Source organism: Megalobrama amblycephala, linkage group LG2 (assembly GCF_018812025.1).
Source record: "Megalobrama amblycephala isolate DHTTF-2021 linkage group LG2, ASM1881202v1, whole genome shotgun sequence".
Taxonomy (NCBI): domain Eukaryota; kingdom Metazoa; phylum Chordata; class Actinopteri; order Cypriniformes; family Xenocyprididae; genus Megalobrama; species Megalobrama amblycephala.
The window spans coordinates 17,393,251-17,416,361 of NC_063045.1; the positions used below are offsets into that span (position 1 = coordinate 17,393,251).

At 39.0% G+C, this 23,111-nt stretch overlaps 1 protein-coding gene and 1 long non-coding RNA gene across 2 annotated transcripts in view; one reads left to right on the plus strand and one right to left on the minus strand.

Annotated features, from left to right (window-relative positions):
• lrp1ba (low density lipoprotein receptor-related protein 1Ba) overlaps positions 1-23,111 on the minus strand; it is a 306,610-nt gene that overhangs the window by 257,359 nt on the left and 26,140 nt on the right. Inside the window, 1 exon segment of the mRNA XM_048163800.1 lies at positions 6,141-6,254. Within this exon segment, the coding sequence (XP_048019757.1) occupies positions 6,141-6,254 (114 nt within the window).
• LOC125250963 lies at positions 188-22,686 on the plus strand. The gene is made up of 4 exons (XR_007180903.1): positions 188-337; positions 4,916-5,015; positions 5,428-5,477; positions 22,017-22,686. It is a non-coding gene; the product is annotated as an uncharacterized LOC125250963 (long non-coding RNA).

The window sequence follows — 23,111 nt, forward strand, 5'->3', positions numbered from 1 at the left end:
AATTGTTGTTTTTACATGAATATAGTATATAATAAAAAAATACATTTTAAAACATGTTTTTAATCATTATTAGGGCTGGGAATTTAACGCGTTAATTAGATTAATTATGGAAAAAAATAACGTTTTAAAATTTTTAACGCTTTTAACGTACTTGCCCCGCCCCTAGACATATAGGTCATCTGACATTTTAGACAGTTGTCTGATGATGTATATATTGCAGGGCAACAACTCACTGCGTGGTATAGCCTATAAAATGCAGTTAGAATATCCATAAAATTCAAGATATAAAAGGCGAAAGGCGATCGATTTGAACCCTTTGAAGTGAACGACAACACCGGTAAGATCAGAACGTTCCCTGCTAAATTGCTTTTGCACTTTGGCTGAGGTGGCAGCACCCATCAAGTGTTATAGGTCAATTGACATGATTTAAAGATAAAACACATTCAAATATCTGACAATTGGCGACAATTTATGTTTCTGCCGGTTGGTGCCCACACTCCATAACTGCACACGTAATATCTGAGCCAGAGTAGAGCCGTGAGGACACTATTGATAGCGCGTGAGTTTTATGAAGAGATTCGTGCTGCACATTACATTGATGTGTCGTTAAAAAATGCCATAGCTGCCTCAGGTGAACTATAAAAATGTAAAGAACATCACGTCTGAAAGCTGCAGTCATTTTCATTGTTAAAAATGAATGGAGAATATCTTGTGTTTTCGTGGGTGCTCAGCGCCTATATAGCCTATAGTTCATGATAGACTATAGTTAACAAGTTTGTGAAAATTTTGAATAGGAAAAAAGGAAAAACAAAATAAGAGATTCATCTGTCATACAGTGCTATTGTGTCTGCATGATGTGTCACCCCCCACATTAACAATAAATGTGCACATTTTAATAAACTTAGTTACCTAGCTTTCTTGGTAGCCTTCAGTAAATTAACTTCTCTAAGAAAATGATTCATAAAACATCAGTTGACCATGTTACTTTCAATTTCATATTTCCATATTCATAAAAATAAATAAATAAATAAAGATATAGTTCAAGCCAAAATTAAAATTCAGTCATCATTTACTCAACCTCATGTCTATTTGATGTTTTACAGAATAATGACTTCAAATTATCTTTTGGATATAATTTTTCAGCCAAATCTGATGTACGATAAATTTGTGATTAATTAGATGAATTAATCGCCACATCATTTAATTAGATTAAATGATGTTAATTAGACTTCAAATTATCTTTTGGATATAATTTTTCAGCCAAATCTGATGTACGATAAATTTGTGATTAATTAGATGAATTAATCGCCACATCATTTAATTAGATTAAATATTTTAATCGCTTTCTAGCCCTAATAATTATACATCAAATATGTATGTTAAAAACAAAAAGTTAAAAGTTGTATGTTGCTATATATATATATATATATATATATATATATATATATGTGTGTGTGTGTGTGTGTTACAGATGGAGACTCAGGCGGGAGATCCAAGTGCAGCATTTATTAGAAGTGAGAGTGGTCGTACAGGCAGGGTCAAAACAGGAACAAACAGGAACAGTGAGGAACAGGCAGAGTCGTAGTCAAGGGACAGGCAAAGATCAGGACAGGCAGCAACGGGTCAAAAACAAGAAACAGGCAGGAACGATAACAGACAGGCAGACAGGGAAATAACGCTCGGAATTGTCACAGGGTGAATCAAGACTTCGCAAATGGGTGGTGTGTGTGAGAGTCTTATATAGTCCTGATAATGAGCTGCAGCTGGGTGTGGTGATTAGTGTGAAGTGTGTGCAGGTGAGTGGCAGAGAGGATGATGGGAGATGTAGTCCGGGGAGTGACAGGAACAGACGGTGATCGTTACATAACGCCCCCCTCCCGGAAGGCGCGTCCTCGCGCCGTAAAAGGAACAGCTAGGGAGGGGGGGTGGGTGCATTGGAGATCTAACGGCAGATGGGGACGGAATCTCCAATGCAGCCCCAGGGACTCAGGCAGCCACGGCGGGTCAGGTGCCTCGGGCAGCCACGGCGGGTCAGGAGCCTCGGGCAGCCACGGCGGGTCAGGAGCCTCGGGCAGCCACGGCGGGTCAGGAGCCTCGGGCAGCCACGGCGGGTCAGAAGCCTCGGGCAGCCACGGCGGGTCCGGGGCTTTGGGCAGCCACGGCGGGTCAGGTGGCTCAGGCGGCCACGGCAGGTCAGGTGGCTCGGGCGGCCACGGCAGGTCAGGTGGCTCGGGCGGCCACGGCAGGTCAGGTGGCTCGGGCGGCCACGGCAGGTCAGGTGGCTCGGGCGGCCACGGCAGGTCAGGTGGCTCGGGCGGCCACGGCAGGTCAGGTGGCTCGGGCGGCCACGGCAGGTCAGGTGGCTTGGGCGGCCACGGCAGGTCAGGTGGCTTGGGCGGCCATTGCAGGTCAGGTGGCTCAGGCGGCCACGGCAGGTCAGGTGGCTTGGGCAGCCACTGCGGGACAGAGTCCATAGATGACCACGGCGGGTCAGAGTCAATAAATGTCCATAGTGGACCCCAGTCCATGGGTGGCCATGACGGTACAAAGGCCGATGACGGCAGTGGCCGGGCAGGCAGTGGCCGGGCAGGCAGTGGCCGGGCAGGGTCCCCACCCACAAGCTCCCCACCCTCAGGCACACTGCCCCCCCCAAAAAGTTCTTGGGGATTTTAGCGGGGCCCGTCGCAGGTTCGTGGGCAAGGAGTTCATGTGGCGCCGGCAGGGCCAGGCGTGTGGGTGAAGCCGGCTGGGCAAGACGCCTGAGTGGTGCTGGCAGCGCAGGGAGCTTGGGTGGCGCTGGCAGGGCCAGGCGTGTGGGTGAAGCCGGCAGGGCGAGGAGCTCAGGTGGCGCCGGCAAGGCGAGGAGCCCAGGTGGCGCCGGCAGGGCGAGGAGCCCAAGTGGCGCCGGCAGGGCGAGAAGCACAGGTGGCGCCGGCAGGGCAAGAAGCACAGGTGGCGCCGGCAGGGCAAGAAGCACAGGTGGCACCGGCAGAGCGAGGAGCTCAGTAGGCGCCAGCAGGGCAAGACGCTTAGGCGGTGCTGGTAGAGCATGACGCTTGGGCGGAGCAGGAGAGACCTCTGGAGTGGTCTCCAGGCCCACAGCGGCCTCTTGAAGGGCGTCTGCGTCTTGAGGAGAGGAGGACGTCTTCTTCTTCCTCCTCCTCCTCCTCCTCTGAGAGTGAGGCGATGGTTCACCAGCTGGAGCGGTCTCTGGAGCGGACTCAGTGGCTGGAACGCCCCCTACAACCTTCAGCACCGCAGGGGCGGCCATCTTGCCCGTGGGCACTGGCAAAGCAGCCATTTTGTCCATCGCGTCCAGAGCGCTTGAGTCCATAGCAACCGGTGAACTTGAGAGTGTTGAAACTGACGGACTTGAGAGCGTTGAAACTGACGGACTTGAGAGCGTTGAAACTGACGGACTTGAGAGCGTTGAAACTGCCGGACTTGAGAGCGTTGAAACTGGCGGACTTGAGAGCGTTGAAACTGACGGACTTGAGAGCGTTGAAACTGATGAACTTGAGAGCGTTGAAACTGATGAACTTGAAAGCGAAGCGGCCGCCGGGCTTGAGAGCGTAGCGGCCGGCGGGCTTGAGAGCGTAGCGGCCGGCGGGCTTGAGAGCGTAGCGGCCAACTGGTTTGAGAGCGAAGCGGCCGGCGAGGACTTGGGGATGCCAGCTGCTCGGACCGTAGTCAGTGGGGGATCAGCCATACTGGAACGCAACCCTCTCCGCTCCCGGACTGATCTAGAGACGTGACGTGACTCTGGGTGATCAGCGGCGACGTGACTTTGCTCTGGGCGATCAGCGGCGACGTGACGTTGCTCTGGGCGATCAGCGGAGACGTAGCGTTGCTCTGGGCGATCAGCGAAGGCGTGACGTTGCTCTGGGCGATCAGCGAAGGCGTGACGTTGCTCTGGGCGATCAGCGAAGGCGTGATGTGATGTTGTAATGGTAGCTGCCATTTTGTGAGGGTCCACTGGTGCGGCGGCCATTACGTGATTCACTGCGGTGTCGTGTTTCTCCGCGACTCCCACAGTAAATGGAGAACCAACTGACAACAGAGCATAGTCCATAAAACCGCAGAGTGATGAACGCGGTCCCTCTCGTCTTAATCTACTCTGGAGAGGTTGGTTGATGCCATCACAAAAAAAGTCAATAAGAGCACAGTCAGGCCAGTCTGCATAATGGGCAATATCCAGAAACTTCTGAATATGGTCCTCCAGGGTACTACTACCTTGACGAAGGTGGATGAGACATATAGCTGGGTCCATGCTGATGCTGAATGTGACGGAAACACTCACGGTAGCTGCTGGATCTTGGTGGGGCGAAGTCTTCTGTTACGAATGGAGACTCAGGCGGGAGATCCAAGTGCAGCATTTATTAGAAGTGAGAGTGGTCGTACAGGCAGGGTCAAAACAGGAACAAACAGGAACAGTGAGGAACAGGCAGAGTCGTAGTCAAGGGACAGGCAAAGATCAGGACAGGCAGCAACGGGTCAAAAACAAGAAACAGGCAGGAACGATAACAGACAGGCAGACAGGGAAATAACGCTCGGAATTGTCACAGGGTGAATCAAGACTTCGCAAATGGGTGGTGTGTGTGAGAGTCTTATATAGTCCTGATAATGAGCTGCAGCTGGGTGTGGTGATTAGTGATTAGTGTGAAGTGTGTGCAGGTGAGTGGCAGAGAGGATGATGGGAGATGTAGTCCGGGGAGTGACAGGAACAGACGGTGATCGTTACAGTGTGTGTGTGTATGTATATATATATATATATATATATATATATATATATATAATCACATTAGAGTTAAATAAATTCTTTCAATACATATTTTCCTGTATTTCATTCATATCACACAAATTTCTAATTATGCTTCTTTTTATCACTTTGAAAATGGATTATGTACTAATCTAGTGTGATTATGGGGATGAATATGAGGAGAATGGCAAGTTGGACAACCACAGATGGTCTTTCACAGACGAGAGATGACAAACTGATCAAAGGAACCACGGCGGTACGTTTGTTGATGTGCAATGATAAAAGTCAGTAACGAGTTAGTATATGCAGCTGCACGTCCTGTACTGCATGCGAAGACAGCATACACTATAAAAACATATTTATTTAAATGAGCTCTACAATTGCCAAACTGTCAGGATTAATAAGCAAGGGGTATCTATTTGCCAAATGCTGACAGGAAAAATAACTTAAAAAAATAACAAATTTACTATGTTACTATGTTTTTCCAGTTTTGCCGAAAGGCAACTGACCTTAACTGTGATTTCCTCTGATCTCATAAAAGTCTTGCCAGGAATATTTCTTCCAGCGCACACTGAATTTCAAAAGATATATCATGCATTCTATTTTAAAAAGATAATTATGCAGCCTGTCATATGTACAAAAGCTTTCCCATCTCTTTATCCTCTCAGAATCAGTGCATTCAAGGACTGTACCATGTGGAAACCGCACAACACTTCAGGTAACAATTCCTTCAATTAACACGTCATGACATCTTTTATCCCAGCCACTTACCATTTCTCATCCAGCAATATTTGTGAGTGCATTTCCCAATTTTACTGAAGCGTTTTGAAAACCCATTCATTTTGTAATAGAAATGTCAAGTATGATTGTTTTGAGCTGAAAATCTCATTGACTTCAGTCAAAATGACATGTAACTTGGCAGAAAGTGTAAAAACTCTTCTAAAAACGTTTATTTATTTGAATATGTAGATTATTAATGCACTTTTGATTAGTCTGTGGCCTTTGTGACAATGTTAAATCTGAATGTGTCCTTGAAAACACTCTGAGATACTCAAATTCAACCGATTCAAGTATATTTAAACTACAGATCTCTTTATTTGGGAGTTAATAGACCATAAAGTGTAAAGTACACAAGAAATATACCTGTTTACATTTATATATATAGGTTATGAGACCAATATGAGGGCAAAGCATGTAAATGGTGAAATGTGTTTAGATAGATAGATAGATAGATAGATAGATAGATAGATAGATACACAATCAGACAGATAGAACAACAAAACAATATAAATAAATATTTGTTTAGATCAATAGTTTAGATAAGTGAAATAATTATGGTGCATTAAAGAAATGGTGAAATGTGTTTTGTTGATGGACTCACATATCGCTGATGTTTCATCTGAACCGTCGGGGCAGTCAAGCTCCCCATCACAAAGCCAGCTCTTGGAAACGCAGCTGCGTCCGTCGCCACAAAGAAATTCTTCGATGTCACATGCTTAAGGAATAGTGGAGAGTAGAGGTGGAAAGATGACGTGGGGAGAGAATGAAAAATGAGAGTTCATGAATAAGATGTTATAGTATGTTTCTCAAGTTTGTGTTGAGTATTAATGCTGAATGTGGGTTGACAGTAAAATGACAGATATGGTGTATGTGAATGAGTGGTACTTGACTGTTTTAGCTTCAGAACCGAGATTTAACATTGGATATCATGAGGAAACACAACAGTACCAAAAATAAATATACATAATAACAAAAATGTATGTACATATATAGCACTATAACACTATACTTAGTATTATATTACCTTTGCATCAAATGTGCTACTGTGAGGGTGTTTCTAATACAGTGGCTGTGGGTGCGACGGTAAAAATGACATCGTTCTCTCTTCTGACTGCTGTTATCAATCGCTCTCTATTTTTTTCCTCTTTTTGGAAGTTGCGAAAACTCTATTGTGGAGTTTTTCTTTTGCTATTTGTGCAAATGGAAACACAAAACATATATTTAATGAAGTCTCTCATTCACTGCTATAAAAGTTTACCCAACTATGATGAATTCCACCCCGGAAATGTGAAAGGGCATATTGCTAAACAGTCAGCGTTCTGAGACACACACTGTGCATTAGCTGGTCCAGCTTGAAAAATAAGCTTTTTTAATGCTATTTTAACACAAGAAACCACACTTATGAGACAATTGTTGTCAGAGATCATTGGTGATTTCAAATATGAAATTTAATCATAAGCTTGGTCAACTGCTTTGGAGAACTTGATGTTTCCCTATTCAAAGAGATAGGAGCTGTACTTGCATGACTGGAATGTCTGAGAGGCGTTTCAAAGATGGCCACCAAAGTCAAATGACTTGCCTTGAAAGGGACTTTGGCTATAGCTACATCCAAAAACTTAGGCAGCTGACTTGTTGCCTCACTGCCTTGCAATGACTCAACAGGCTTAGTTTGCACACTAATACCTCACAAAACTGATTTCCGACAGACTTCGGAGGCAGTGTAATATTTGAATGATCTACAGCAAAATAAAACAAACTTTGGTGAGAACTAAACAAATATTTAATTACTACAGTAGTAATTTTTCGCTAAAAAATGTCATCAGAAGTGGAAAACATTGGTCTAAAACATACATTTACACACAAACTGACCAGAAACCGCAACTTTCAGACGCCATCTTTCTTTTTCTAGCTCAACTGTCACCGAATGGAACGCATTGGATTGCGGGATATCAAAGGCAACGAAGGATACATCTTTGATTAAAAGTAAATTTTAAACTAAACTATAGATCTGGCTTTGTGAGGCTATAGTTTGAATTTATCCCTTTGCATGATTCATGGACATTTTCAGAAAAGTTCTTTCGGCATTCGTTTCATGTGTCATTGAGAGGAAGAGAGGCTCTCGGGAGCGCGAGTAACTGTCATATCTTTTGAAAGTCCATCACATAAAATAAGTCTACAGGCTTTCATAGACAACCTAGACAGTCAAGGAAGGTCCCGTTTTTAAAGTTTCTGTTCATAATCTCAATAATAGGTAGAATATTTGTAGTCTCAGTCATCAGTTTAGAAACAGGCACCTCAACCCCTGTGATGTGTGGCAGCAGCAGTGCGAGATCTCAGGAGAATGACCAAGCAGACACAGATCAAGTGTGGTACAAAGCATTCTCAGATTTATTCAGGAAGAAGGGACATATTTATAGACATAGGTCAAACAACAATCTCCAGGATGGTTTGAGCATCCAATCATACGACTTAAGAATCAAACCTTACCATGTATGGCATTTCAAGAAATATAATAACAAATAAGAAATGTGTGTGTGTCTTCAACTTCTGGTTACGTGTGAGAGTGTCAGTGTGTCCAAGGACTACTACTTCTTGTTTGGTCTAGGTAGGTACATGATGTGCACAAAGGAAAAATCCCAAGACACAGAGAAAGTCAAAAAGTGAAGCCCAATAAATAAGAAATTATTTAACAGTTTTGTTACAAGCTGTTCACACATTGGCAATAAAAAAGCAATTAACACATTAAAATTCGTATAGCCCGTTTAGATGAAAATTAAATAAAACATTGAAATCATTTTCAACAAAAAAAATCTATGTGTATGTATATATATATATATATATATATATATATATATATATATATATATATATATATATATACATATATATGTATATACACAAACCCGATTCCAAAAAAGTTGGGACACTGTACAAATTGTGAATAAAAATGTGAAAAGGGCATATTGCTAAACAGTCAGCGTTCTGAGACACACACTGTGCATTAGCTGGTCCAGCTTGAAAAATAAGCTTTTTTAATGCTATTTTAACACAAGAAACCACACTTATGAGACAATTGTTGTCAGAGATCATTGGTGATTTCAAATATGAAATTTAATCATAAGCTTGGTCAACAGCTTTGGAGAACTTGATGTTTCCCTATTCAAAGAGATAGGAGCTGTACTTGCATGACTGGAATGTCTGAGAGGCGTTTCAAAGATGGCCACCAAAGTCAAATGACTTGCCTTGAAAGGGACTTTGGCTATAGCTACATCCAAAAACTTAGGCAAAAAAAAAAGCAATTAACACATTAAAATTCGTATAGCCTGTTTAGATGAAAATTAAATAAAACATTGAAATCATTTTCAACAAAAAAAAAAATCATATATATATATATATATATATATATATATATATATATATATATATATACAAACCCGATTCCAAAAAAGTTGGGACACTGTACAAATTGTGAATAAAAACAGAATGCAATGATGTGGAAGTTTCAAATTTCAATATTTTATTCAGAATAAAAAAAAATAGATGACATATCAAATGTTTAAATTGAGAAAATGTATCATTTTAAGGGAAAAATAAGTTGATTTTAAATTTCGTGGCATCAACATCTCAAAAAAGACAAGGCCATGTTTACCACTGTGTGGCATCCCCTCTTCTTTTTATAACAGTCTGCAAACGTCTGGGGACTGAGGAGACAAGTTGCTCAAGTTTAGGAATAGGAATGTTGTCCCATTCTTGTCTAATACAGGCTTCTAGTTGCTCAACTGCCTTAGGTCTTCTTTGTCGCATCTTCCTCTTTATGATGTATACAGTAGCATTCCTGTATGTGATGCAGTGCCGTCTAAGGGCCCAAAGATCACGGGCATCCAGTATGGTTTTCCAGCCTTGACCCTTACGCACAGAGATTGTTCCAGATTCTCTGAATCTTTGGATGATATTATGCACTGTAGATGATGATAACTTCAAACTCTTTGCAATTTTTCTCTGAGAAACTCCTTTCTGATATTGCTCCACTATTTTTCGCTGCAGCATTGAGGGAATTGGTGATCCTCTGCCCATCTTGACTTCTGAGAGACACTGCCACTCTGAGAGGCTCTTTTTATACCCAATCATGTTGCCAGTTGACCTAATAAGTTGCAAATTGGTCCTCCAGCTGTTCCTTATATGTACATTTAACTTTTCCGGCCTCTTATTGCTACCTGTCCAACTTTTTTGGAATGTGTAGCTCTCATGAAATCCAAAATGAGCCAATATTTGGAATGACATTTCAAAATGTCTCACTTTCAACATTTGATATGTTCTCTATATTCTATTGTGAATAAAATATAAGTTTATGAGATTTGTAAATTATTGCATTCCTTTTTTATTCACAATTTGTACAGTGTCCCAACTTTTTTGGAATCGGGTTTGTATGTATATATAAAACCAAAACCATACTGAAACTTCTCGTTTACACTTCTTGTGTTTAGTGCCTCTTGTAGATGAATCGCTTGTTGTATTCCTCATTTGTAAGTTGCTTTGGATAAAAGCGCCTGCCATGTGAATATATGTAAAAAAAAAAATAAATAAATAAAAGCTCCATATACTGGTTCTGAATACATTTCCTCAGCTTTAAGTGAGTGTGGCCTTATCGTCTGCTCTCCTCTCACTAGTTCAAAGAGAAAATGTTCTTTCATTCACCCAAATGCTTAAAAACCAACAGCCTCAAGTAGCAAGCAATCTACTAAAAAGTGCTCGCTCATTTTTTTTTTGTCCACGATGCATTAGTGCTTCATAAATAACCAAATAACATGTGTACTGCATGAGACCCTTCACAAGACGGTACTTAGCCTAAACCCAAACAATCCATTTGAATTACTTTCTGGCCTTATTTGTGTTGCTGTAAACAATCCCAGAGAGAAGCAGCAGGGACAGACCTACCAAAGTGTAGAGATGGATTTCATACATCAGACTGTTGAAAAGTTGAAAAGGAGCGCAGGAGAAGGTAGGAGCCTTTCAAGCTGGGAAAAGTAAGCGCATTTCCATAACAGAACGCTGTGAAGATGGGATGGTAATAGAGAAGCGTTTGTGGCCCTCCTGCTGAGTGGATGGGCAGGACAGTTTGATGTGTGAAAGCAGCATGAGTTGTGATTACAACGAGTTTCAAATCGCTCTGGTGGAGATGACAAGGAAGCTCATAGTTGAGATAGGAAGTTCAAAAGGAAACATCCTGTTCGTTTGGCCCTGAGCGCTGATGTACACGGAAACGTGTTTTGGACTCGCACTCTGGTAATGCGAAGAGTCAAAGCCAATATACAGAAATGGAGAACAGCCTTTAAACTGAAAAACTGTAAACGGTCTGTTTATGGTAAAAAGCAGCTGAGATATGAGTGTTTTGTTCAACAGCATCTGCTCTACAGCATGTTTTAAGGAAAAGCACATTCAAAGTGTCTTGAACAGCAGTATGTGATTCACTGGCAGCAGGGCCGGCGCATGCCTATAGGCGAACTAGGCAGTCGCCTAGGGTGGCAGCACAGTCAGGGCGGCAAGAAAGACAGGCATTTAGTTTATTTAATTATTTTTTAGACATTCGTTTGGAATTACTTCACTTAAATCAAAAAGTTATCACCCAATTAGTTGTTCTAAATCTAAACTTTCCTTCATTCTACCAAGTACCACAACCCACCCAGACCCACCCAAGGGCGGCATTTCAGTCTCCATGCAAAACATCTTGATGTACATACGAAAATGTAATCAAAACGAATAAAACTATCCAGACATGAATACAAAAGATGACGACTTTTACTGCTGGAGATGACTAATGATTTTTAAGACCGACACTTGCTTCAGAAAGGTAGGCTTATGTATGTGTGTGTGCATCCCCGGGCCACGGACTTGAGGCTAGCGTGGAATTTTCTCACTCAAACCACTGCCTGCTGCTGCTTCTGAATGCTTTTAGGGGGAAAAGCTGGCCATAACTGCTGGTCTAGGATCAGTTTTTAATAATGGCATCTTGGCGAAACAGGTTTGGCAAACAATCCAGTGTGTATATGCAAGCATGCGTTTGCAAACAAGGTTTCTATTTGAAATGTGTTTTTGCAGCGTTGAGCAATGTAGCCAATCACATACATATCTGTTGATTTCTTGAACGCAATGGCCAAACAGAGGTGTTTAAGTTAGCACTGAACAAAAACTCCGGCGTTTTGAGCAGTGAGTGGATTCTGAGTTTTGCATGATCTCAAATCCTTTCATTATAACAAACAAAGTGTAGACATTATGTAAATAAGAGATTCATTGTGCAGACAGCTTCATTTATAATTGTGTAGTGTATGATGGTCACAGACAGATTTTTTTAGCTTAAAAGTTTGATTCCATCCTGTCAGAGGATATCAAACATGTTTTCATGTATTCATTTCATGTTTTCAACATGTATGAATCTTCCATGTCACTTGGAAAACATTGTTACAACATGGAAGGAAATTTGGATAGCTTCAATTTAATTTACTTACAGTATTGCATAAAGTCATATACTCCTCTATTAGGCTTCATTTGTCCCCATTATATAGTGTAAGTGAAAACAATCTGTTCTATTCACATTGAAAAATCCCAGGAAAAATCGGCCATGGCTGTCATACGCATGTAAAATACACATAATGAATCCGACCCATAATCTTCAATCTTAGATCATAATGCTACACATGTCTGAGAAAGAGATAGAGATGCATTAATCCTAAAGCAAAAGGGAAAAATCAATGCAAACATATTAAAAAGGCCTTCATTTTTCGTCCCGCCTCAATTTTAAGCAAACTCTTCCATTTTTCTCTCCACAATGGCAGATTATCAAGATATTATCTCACATAACACAAACCAGGCCCTCTTACCTTAAACAGAAGCTAACACACACACACATACACACACACACACACACACACACACACAGATGTGCGCACAAACTCCTCACTAAGAAAACATGAATAATTCATCAGCTTATCTTAAAATTCAGTGTGGCTTTCTCACACATTATGCCTAATGTGGTTCTGTTCACAGCCCTCCGCCACTCCGCGCCTGCTTGTTTTGTACCTGGGAAAATACTGCATGCTGAACGCATCCCTGACAGCTGCTTTGGAAATATATTTTATGGGAACGAGTGAAATATGGGTGCATAAAGATACAAAACCAGGTCCAATGATGAACATTCACACTGGCATTGTTTTGGCAGGTATTATGATGTGAATCTCAGCTCAGTTGAAACTCAGTTGTTTGTCAATAAATCGAGAGCATTTGTAGATTTGTTAAAGCGATAAAGTTCTCAAATGACATTCTGATACAGAGTAGGACTGTGTTGACATGCTAAGTTTTGCGATTATTCAGACATAGCACATTTATTGGACAAAGTTACAAAAACAGGAACATGGAATCCTGATTCGACTTTTCAGCGCCTCTTCTAATGAACGTTCCTCCGTATGGTGGCCGTCCTTGTGAATCGAGTGCTATTGACCCACGACCAGGCATATGGAGGAAATTCTCCATGGCTGCATGTGCCAAGACTAACTGTCTTAAAGACTATTAGCTGCTTCCTCTCATTTTTGTTTACTTCTACTTAATTTCAACATGAATTGGCTATTATATATATATATATGCAAATATTATATATATGCAAATGTAATTTAAAGGCCCACTGAAGTGCCTAGAAACATGCAGCAATATTATTCAATGTTGACGTAATTTCTACTGAAACAGTATGGAAAGCATGTTTACACAGTCCGAATCATTCCCTATCCCCTATATACTGCACTATGTGCCATTCACCATGTAGAAAATAGTAAATGTATTATAAGAAGTGACCAATGTTAGCTGTAGCTTCAGCATCTATTTATAATAGCGGGCAGGATGCTTTAGATTCTAGAGAACATTTGATTGGACAGAAAATCTAATGATAAGCTGAAGTGCAGCGTGATGTCATCAAAATCATTGATCCATATTGGCGGAAGTGAGAGACTGTAAGTTTTGAATGCTTATATCTTCTAAATGCGAATTGTGTCATTGTTTTGGATCACAATAGCTTATACATAACAGTAAGGCTAACATATTCATAAAAGCCAAAAATATAATATAATATTGTGGGTACGGAAAGTATTCAGACCCCCTTAAATTTTTCACTCTTTGTTATATTGCAGCCATTTGCTAAAATCATTTAAGTTCATTTTTTTTCCTCATTAATGTACACACAGCACCCCATATTGACAGAAAAACACAGAATTGTTGACATTTTTGCAGATTTATTAAAAAAGAAAAACTGAAATATCACATGGTCCTAAGTATTCAGACCCTTTGTTCAGTATTTTGTAGAAGCACCCTTTTGATATAATACAGCCATGAGTCTTTTTGGGAAAGATGCAACAAGTTTTTCACACCTGGATTTGTGGATCCTCTGCCATTCCTCCTTGCAGATCCTCTCCAGTTCTGTCAGGTTGGATGGTAAACGTTGGTGGACAGCCATTTTTAGGTCTCTCCAGAGATGCTCAATTGGGTTTAGATCAGGGCTCTGGCTGGGCCATTCAAGAACAGTCATGGAGTTGTTGTGAAGCCACTCCTTCATTATTTTAGCTGTGTGCTTAGGGTCATTGTCTTGTTGGAAGGTAAACCTTCGGCCCAGTCTGAGGTCCTGAGCACTCTGGAGAAGGTTTTTGTCCAGGATATCCCTGTACTTGGCCGCATTCATCTTTCCCTAGAATGCAACCAGTCGTCCTGTCCCTGCAGCTGAAAAACACCCCCACAGCATGATGCTGCCACCACCATGCTTCACTGTTGGGACTGTATTGGACAGGTGATGAGCAGTGTTTTCTGGTTTTCTCCACACATACCGCTTAGAATTAAGGCCAAAAAGTTCTATCTTGGTCTCATCAGACCAGAGAATTTTCAGGTGTTTTTTAGCAAACTCCATGCGGGCTTTCATGTTTCTTTCACTGAGGAGAGGCTTCCGTCGGGCCACTCTGCCATAAAGCCCCGACTGGTGGAGGGCTGCAGTGATGGTTGACTTTCTACAACTTTTTTCCATCTCCCGACTGCATCTCTGGAGCTCAGCCACAGTGATCTTTGGGTTCTTCTTTACCTCTCTCACCAAGGCTCTTCTCCCCCAATAGCTCAGTTTGGCCGGACGGCCAGCTCTAGGAACGGTTCTGGTCGTCCCAAACGTCTTCCATTTAAGGATTATGGAGGCCACTGTGCTCTAAGGAACCTTAAGTGCAGCAGAATTTTTTTTTGTAACCTTGGCCAGATCTGTGCCTTGCCACAATTCTGTCTCTGAGCTCTTCAGGCAGTTCCTTTGACCTCATGATTCTCATTTGCTCTGACATGCACTGTGAGCTGTAAGGTCTTATATAGACAGGTGTGTGGCTTTCCTAATCAAGTCCAATCAATATAATCAAACACAGCTGGACTCAAATGAAGGTGTAGAACCATCTCAAGGATGATCAGAAGAAATGGACAGCACCTAAGTTAAATATATGAGTGTCACAGCAAAGGGTCTGAATACCATGTGATATTTCAGTTTTTCTTTTTTAATAAATCTGCAAAAATGTCGACAATTCTGTGTTTTTCTGTCAATATGGGGTGCTATGTGTACATTAATGAGGAAAAAAATGAACTTAAATGATTTTAGCAAATGGCTGCAATATAACAAAGAGTGAAAAATTTAAGGGGGTCTGAATACGTTCCGTACCCACTGTGTATACATATATATATATATATATATATATATATATATATATATATATATATATATATTTATACGACAACAATGTGCTAACAACAGAAAGGTTTTTCCCTTGCATTTTTTGTGTACAGACAGCAACATTTTCAAAAAGATCCCCATTCATCCCTGATCCAGGCAAACTGACTAAAAATGCTGTATTATGCTGTCAGGCCAGTAGTTGGCGATGCCACTTTGTAAAGAAACACCACGTGCCTATAGACTGAGCACATAATATGCATGCACTTGAGAACACCGTTTTCACAAATATGTGTTTTGTAGTTTACACTGAGACAATAATATTAACTTGCACTTTAAATCCCGTTTTTAATAGTTTGTGTTTTCATGGCCCCAAAACGCTGTTGTCATGCAAATGAATGGCCAAAATGCATAAAAAGTTCTATTTTTAGTTGAAAATAATGTTGTGTAAATGACCACTAAAACACAAATCAACAGATACATTTGTGATTGGCGGCAATGCTCAACGCTGCAAAAACTAGAAATAGAAACCTTTGACATTCTCCAGAGCGCAAACACAAGCTGCATGTGTCCCAGTTCAGAGGCTGCATCCTTCGAAGGACACAGACTTCAAAGGCCATGCCTTTGAAGGCCACGAAGGTCGGACTGAGCGTTGTTAAATGTGACGTCTAGGGTAATTTAGCAATTGATGTAGCAATGAATTCTGGGGTAGGCAAGTTCAGATGGAAGGATCCATCTGTTCACGGGAAACAGCATTTGGGACAGACTTTGTTGTGCCGCGGTGATGCAATCGGCCTTCAGATGCGGCCTTTGAAGGATGCAGTCTCTGAATTGGGATGTAGCTACTGATGCGCAATGGATCGTTTGCTAAGTTTCACCAAAATGCTATTATTATGGAGAAAACTGATCCTAGACCAGTCGTCATGGGTGGCTTTTCCCTCTAAAAGCAATCAGAAGCAGCAGCAGTCAGTGGTGTGATGCCACATTTCATACTGCACAGTAAATGCATCATTTCTTCATCTATGCAGCTGTAAAACAGGATAATCTTCTGCCGTTTTTTTTTTAACAAGGTGCAAGTGAGTGACATTTAATGAGCGCAGGCATATCTTCATCCAAATCTGGATATTTAATTACACACCGCTGTTCCATCTACCTGCCCTCGCGCTGCAAACATTAACTCTGACTCCTGCCGTACAAGATCAGTGCCGCCCGTTAGCTTCATCAGCGTGAGTGCAGATGATGAACAGCTCCAGCCATTGTGCCGAAGAGATGTTTGCAATTTCTCTCTTGCGTGATTAATCAATCCCAACGTGCACAAGCTCGTTCAATTACGGCACGTGCGTGGGGCCCATATTGATCGTTTTATTTCTGAAATAAGTGGGAAGGACGTAGGCTCTCTGCCAGCTCTTAATTATGAAATATCATTTGTGGTTGCCATAGAGATGTGACACGGTAATGAGGAACGAGTCTTGTGCAACCAAACTTCTGGCAGGAAAAATCTAATTATTTAAGCTGATTTCAAAAACGCAGCAGTTCCCTATTGGACACCAAAGCACGTTGGGGGGGGTGAGACATGTAGCTGGATCCAAAAGTGTGAAACCATATTGCAAATAATTTAAACCTGTAAATAAAAAAAAACGTTTAGGAATTTTAAACAGAAATGTTGTGATAAAATAAATATTTAGAGCCAAAGAACACACCCCCTGTCTGCCACTGGTCAGTCAAATAGATAGCCCCGCCCCAAAATCACAACAATGGTCGAATTTAACTTTAGCTTTTAACTACATGTTTAAGAACCTCTTATAACATGGAATGAAATAAATAAATATGATGTAAAATTACATTTTAATAGAAAAAATGAATATAAAATGCAAAACATCACTAGTGGTCTCAGACTTCTGGAGCTATTGAGTAAATGTTTAAGATAGAACGATAGATAAAATGAACAATAGAATGATAGATAGAACAATAGATAGATAGATGTAATATATAAAATGAAACAAAATAATAAAATAAATGAATTAATAAACAAATTAATATATATTTTTATTAAAAGAAACCAAATAAATTTAATTAATTAATTAATTAATTAATAAACTATATATTATTGCTTTTATACATATATATATATATATATATATATATATATATATATATATATATATATATATATATAAACGCAATAATATATAGTGTGTAATATATTTTTAAAAGAACTAAATATTATTGCGTTTATATATATATATATATATATATATATATATATATATATATATATATATATATATATGTATAAAAGCAATAATATATAGTGTGTAATATATTTTTAAAAGAACTAAATAAATAAATAAAGCTAAACACCACTCCTCTAATTTGTATGTGCAATGCATTAAAAAAATCACTGTTGGACATTAAAAAAAAAAAAATAATACTTTTGTTTATAAAAAAAAAAAATTCTTGAAAAGTTGTATTTTGAGGAGCCACTGTGCAATATTAATTCTCTTAACCCAATTTGAAAATGTTCTTGCCATCTGAAAGCTGTTTTCATGATGGAAAGTTTTGAAGGTGCATGAGAAAAGTGATTTACACAAACTAACCCGTTACTTCAAGAGTCGTTTGGAATTGCATGTCATCTCTGCATTTTCAGGGTCAATCAAGCTGTCTGCTCAGCTGAAAGTCATCATGAGCTTCACAAGCACGCTCTCGCAATAACCTGCAACAACTTTTAGCATCAAAAACAATGTGGAATGAGACGATGAGTCCTTGGATGCTCTTTTATCATTACAATCTACATCAGAGGGCATTCTCGGTTTGTGAAATGACAAGATCCAGCCTCGCCAGCTGTCTTCATTCTACGAGCCGCCATTTTAAAGTCTGAAACGCTCTTCTCTTATCGCAGATGTCACCACAAAAACCTCTGGCAGAGGCTCCAAAAGAAAAAAAACATTCAAATGCAACGATTTTGCATCCGTTGTCCTAAGATTTTATCCTTTTAATCAGATATCGGAATTTCTTTTATCTTCGCACAATCAGATTTGCAAATGAAACATCATCTTTTTTGCCCTTTCTTAGATAAGTACTTCCTGTGCCTTCCTGTTCGCTTTAATAAGTGCTTAACATTTGCGGATTCTGACTGGCTGAGTCTTTGTGAACTCAAGAGACCACCTCGCTTCAGTTTCCAAAACGTTTCTAATTCGTATGGATTCATAATGGGGCTAGATTAGCATAACAGAGTGGCGCTTCACAGTGCGTACAGTATTTCGCTCTCGGTGGGACATCCTGAGTGGAATGATTCAGCTGGAAGAGCAAACAATTATTTCATTTAATAACATGTTCAACTGGCCTTTTTGAAAATATTTTAGAAGAATAAGACTTAAGCTTAGACATATTGTGGATAGTGTTGCTAAGTATTAAAGCTCAGTGCAGCTGTACAACAGAATGTGATCTCATACCATGGTGTTTAAGATGAGGATTGATTTTCTATTTCAAAATGGGCAAGAAGAAGGGATGCAAATCATATCTAGAGACCAGAATATTGGGGGTAAAGTTAGCCCAGTAAGTAATCACCTAGCAACCACCCAGAACACTCAAGTAACCATCTAGAAACATAATTAAAACCACTCAAAATATTTAAGAAACCACATAGTAACATGATAAAAACACCACAGAACACTTTACCAACCACATAGCAACATGCTAAAAACAACCCAAAACACTTTAGCAACCCCATAGCAACATGTTTCAAAAACACTCAGAACATCCTACGGTGGCAATTACAAGATGCTAAAAACAACCCAGAACTCCTTTGAAACCCCAGAGCAGCATGTTAAAAGCCACCCAGAACCCCTCAGATAGTAACATGCTAAAAAAAAAAACCATGCAGAACAACCTAGTAACTCCACAGCAACATGTTAAAAACAACCAGGAACCCTTTTGGAACCACACAACCATATCTTAAAACCACCCAGAACAGTTTAGCAAATGCATAGGAAGATGCCAAAAACCACCTAGAGTAGCAACATGCTAAAAACAACTCAGAACACCTTAGCAACCCCAGAGCAACATGCAAAAAAACATCTAGAACCCCCCTAAGAGTAGCAACTACCTAGCAATGTGCTAAAAACAACTCAGAACACCTTAGCAACCCCATAGCAACATGCTAAAACCATCTAGAACCCCCCTAGAGTAGCAACTACCTAGCAATGTGCTAAAAACAACTCAGAACACCTTAGCAACCCCATAGCAACATGTTAAAAACCATATAGAACCCCCTAGAGTAGCAACTACCTAGCAATGTGCTAAAAACAACTCAGAACACCTTAGCAACCCCATAGCAACATGTTAAAAACCATATAGAACCCCCTAGAGTAGCAACTACCAAGCAATGTGCTAAAAACAACAAAGAACACCTTAGCAACCCCACAGCAACATGCTAAAAACCATATAGAACCCCTTAGAGTAGCAACTACCAAGCAATGTACTAAAAACAACTCAGAACACCTTAGCAACCCCATAACAACATGCTAAAAACCATATAGAACCCCCTAGAGTAGCAACTACCAAGCAATGTACTAAAAACAACTCAGAACACCTTAGCAACCCAATAGCAACATGCTAAAAACCACCACAAACACCCTACAGTAGTAAACTACTTAGCAACAACCTATAGTAACACAGAACACCATGTAAATGATCAGACTTCTGTATTTACCACAATTTAACCACAAATTCAGAATAAGAACAGTTTTAGCTTTTATTTTAAATAAACTTTAAAGAAAACACACACACACACACACACACACACACATATATATATATATATATATATATATATATATATATATATATATATATACAAAAAGCTATCATTTAGAAGCAAACAAAATTTATAGCAATACAAAACTATGGTTTGCCTTTAGAGTATTGATTAAAAATATTTATAAAATGTAATTTTCATTTATATATATATTTTTAATTATATTTTTAATTGTATTTATATTTAATATTAAAATTAAAGGTGCCCTAGAATTGAAAAATGAATTTACCTCGGCATAGTTAAATAATTAGAGTTCTGTACATGGAAATGACATACAGTGAGTCTTAAACACCACTGTTTCCTCCTTATAATGTAAATTAGATTTTTGCAAAAGGCCTCTGAAGAACAGACGAATCGCAACATAACACCGTGAAGCAACAGTCGGGATCATTAAAATGTACGTCCCCAAATTTTGCATATACCAGCCCATTTTCAAAGCATTAGACAAGCCAGTATTAAGGTCTGGATCTGTGCACAGCTGAATCAACAGACTTCATGCAGGTAAGCAAGCAAGAACAATAGTGAAAAATGGCAGATGGAGCAATAATAACTGACATGATCCATGATTACATGATATTTTTAGTGATATTTGTAAATTGTCTTTCTAAATGTTTCGTTAGCATGTTGCTAATGTACTGTTAAATGTGGTTAAAGTTACCAAGACAAGACTGTCGTTATTTTCATTATTAAATGTCTGCAGTCTGTATAATTCATAAACACAACTTCATTCTTTATAAATCTCTCCAACAGTGTGTAATGTTAGCTTTAGCCCCGTTAGCCGCAGCATACTATCAAACTAATTCAGAATCAAATGTAAACATACAAATAAATACTATAACGTTACTTACATGATCTGATATGCTGTATGACGAACACTTTGTAAAGATCCATTTTGAGGGTTATATTAGCTGTGTGAACTTTGTTTATGCAATGTATTATAGAGTTGCGAGCTTGGGGGCGGGGAGCGCGAGCATTTAAAGGGGACCCACGCTGAATCGGCGCATTTCTAATTATGCCCCAAAATAGGCAGTTAAAAAATTGAATAATAAAAAATCTATGGGGTATTTTGAGCTGAAACTTCACAGACACATTCTGGGGACACCTTAGACTTATATTACATCTTGTGAAAAAGGGTTCTAGGGCACCTTTAATATTTAAAATAATATTTAATTAATATTTGAAGTTATAAATAAATTGAGAAAGTAATATTAATATACTGTATTTATAAAAAAAAGTTCTATACAAACAAAAAGCTATGATTTATATAAAGTACGTAGAATGTGGCAGACAACCGTCATAAAATACATTAAAATGTCAAATTATTAGTAGTTACATTTACAATAGTTAAAAAATAAAATGTGTTCTGAAAAACTAAACAATTATGAATATATATATAGAATAAAATAATACTTTTTTTTAGTATAAATGAAGTATGAAATAACTAATATTAATAAAAAGTATACAATTTTCCTTCAGAGTAGTAAGACTGTAATACAAAATTGTCAAAATAAATTGTCTTTTTTTTTGCTACATTAATACATAATAATAATTTTTTTCATTTTTATTATTAAGAAGAAATATTCATAATATTAATAAAAACAAATAATTTAGAAATAATAGAAATATAGAATATATAGAAATAATAGAAAAGTATAGAAATAATATAAGAAATAACACTAAATGCACTAAACAATTAATAAACAACAACACTAAATAATTGGATTAGATTAAAGGACACCAAAGGTTATGTGAGAAAAAAAAAAACCCAGATGTGTTCAAATCAGACAGGACTGAAATCAGTAAATCTGTGAAACACATTTTCCTGACCTCCTGAGGGAAAACTAGTCTTTTAGTCAGTCTATACATGCATGTCTTTGTCACTGTGTGTGTGTGTGTGTGTGTGTGTGTGTGTGTGTGTGTGTGTGTGTGTACTGCAGTTGTGCTGCAAGAGTCCCTCAGGGTCCGTCTTTCCCAAGTGAGCAAAAGCAAGAGACGCACCTCACTAACCGATGCCACCACCTCATTCATCTGGAAATAGCCTGTTTTGCTGTCTCGCTCAAAGAAAGATGCCTATGACGGAAGCGGCTGAGAGAAAAACTGCCGTGTCAGACAAAGGTTTCTGCCCTAAAAAGCTGTAAAAATACGGCTGTCTTCAGTGCTCTGCGGACAGTCCTGGATGTTACATTACTCATAAATGAGCTCCACTTCCTGTCAACTCTCGTTCCTCACCAGCTCCTCAGCTTGTTTAAGGACATTTAGCTGTCAGAACCGTGATTGTGTCCACTATATACAGCGATAAAAGGATACGGAAGGGCACACAGAGGCGAGACCTGGGAACTGGACGTGGCCGAGGGAACATATTCGTCTACTGTTCTAAACTGCACTGTGAGGGAGGCTGTCTGAAGCCAATAAATGCACCAGAAACAAGTTCTGTTCAAGCGATGCTGAATCTGTGGGGAGAAATAAGACACACTGAAATAGAAATGTACAAAAATAAATCTACACACTACAGTCCAGGTTAACTTTCGGTTGCAGCACTTGATGCACTGATGCATCAATTCTACCTTTAGTCCTCTAGTCTATTTTTACACGTCAAACTTTGTTTTATTATAATAGTATGAGAAAAATTCTAGATTAAATAAGTGCATACGCACACAACCAAATATTTAATTCTAAATATTAATAGTATATATATATATATATATATATATCATAATATTTTTAATAATATTAAATATTTCAATAATTATCTATATTTTTATTTCTACAGTACAGTATAATATAAAATTTGTCATTAAAATATTTATAATAATAATAATATTTAATGTTTTAAGTATAATTAGTATATACTAAAATATATATAAAATTTAAGTATTTTAAAACAGTTTCAATTCAATTTAATTAATTTAAATTTTACACCTTTATTATTATGATTTCAATTTGTACCCTTTATTATAAATGTTTGTATATTTTTGGTGTTTGTTGGTTCTAACCTATATATATATATATATATATATATATATATATATATA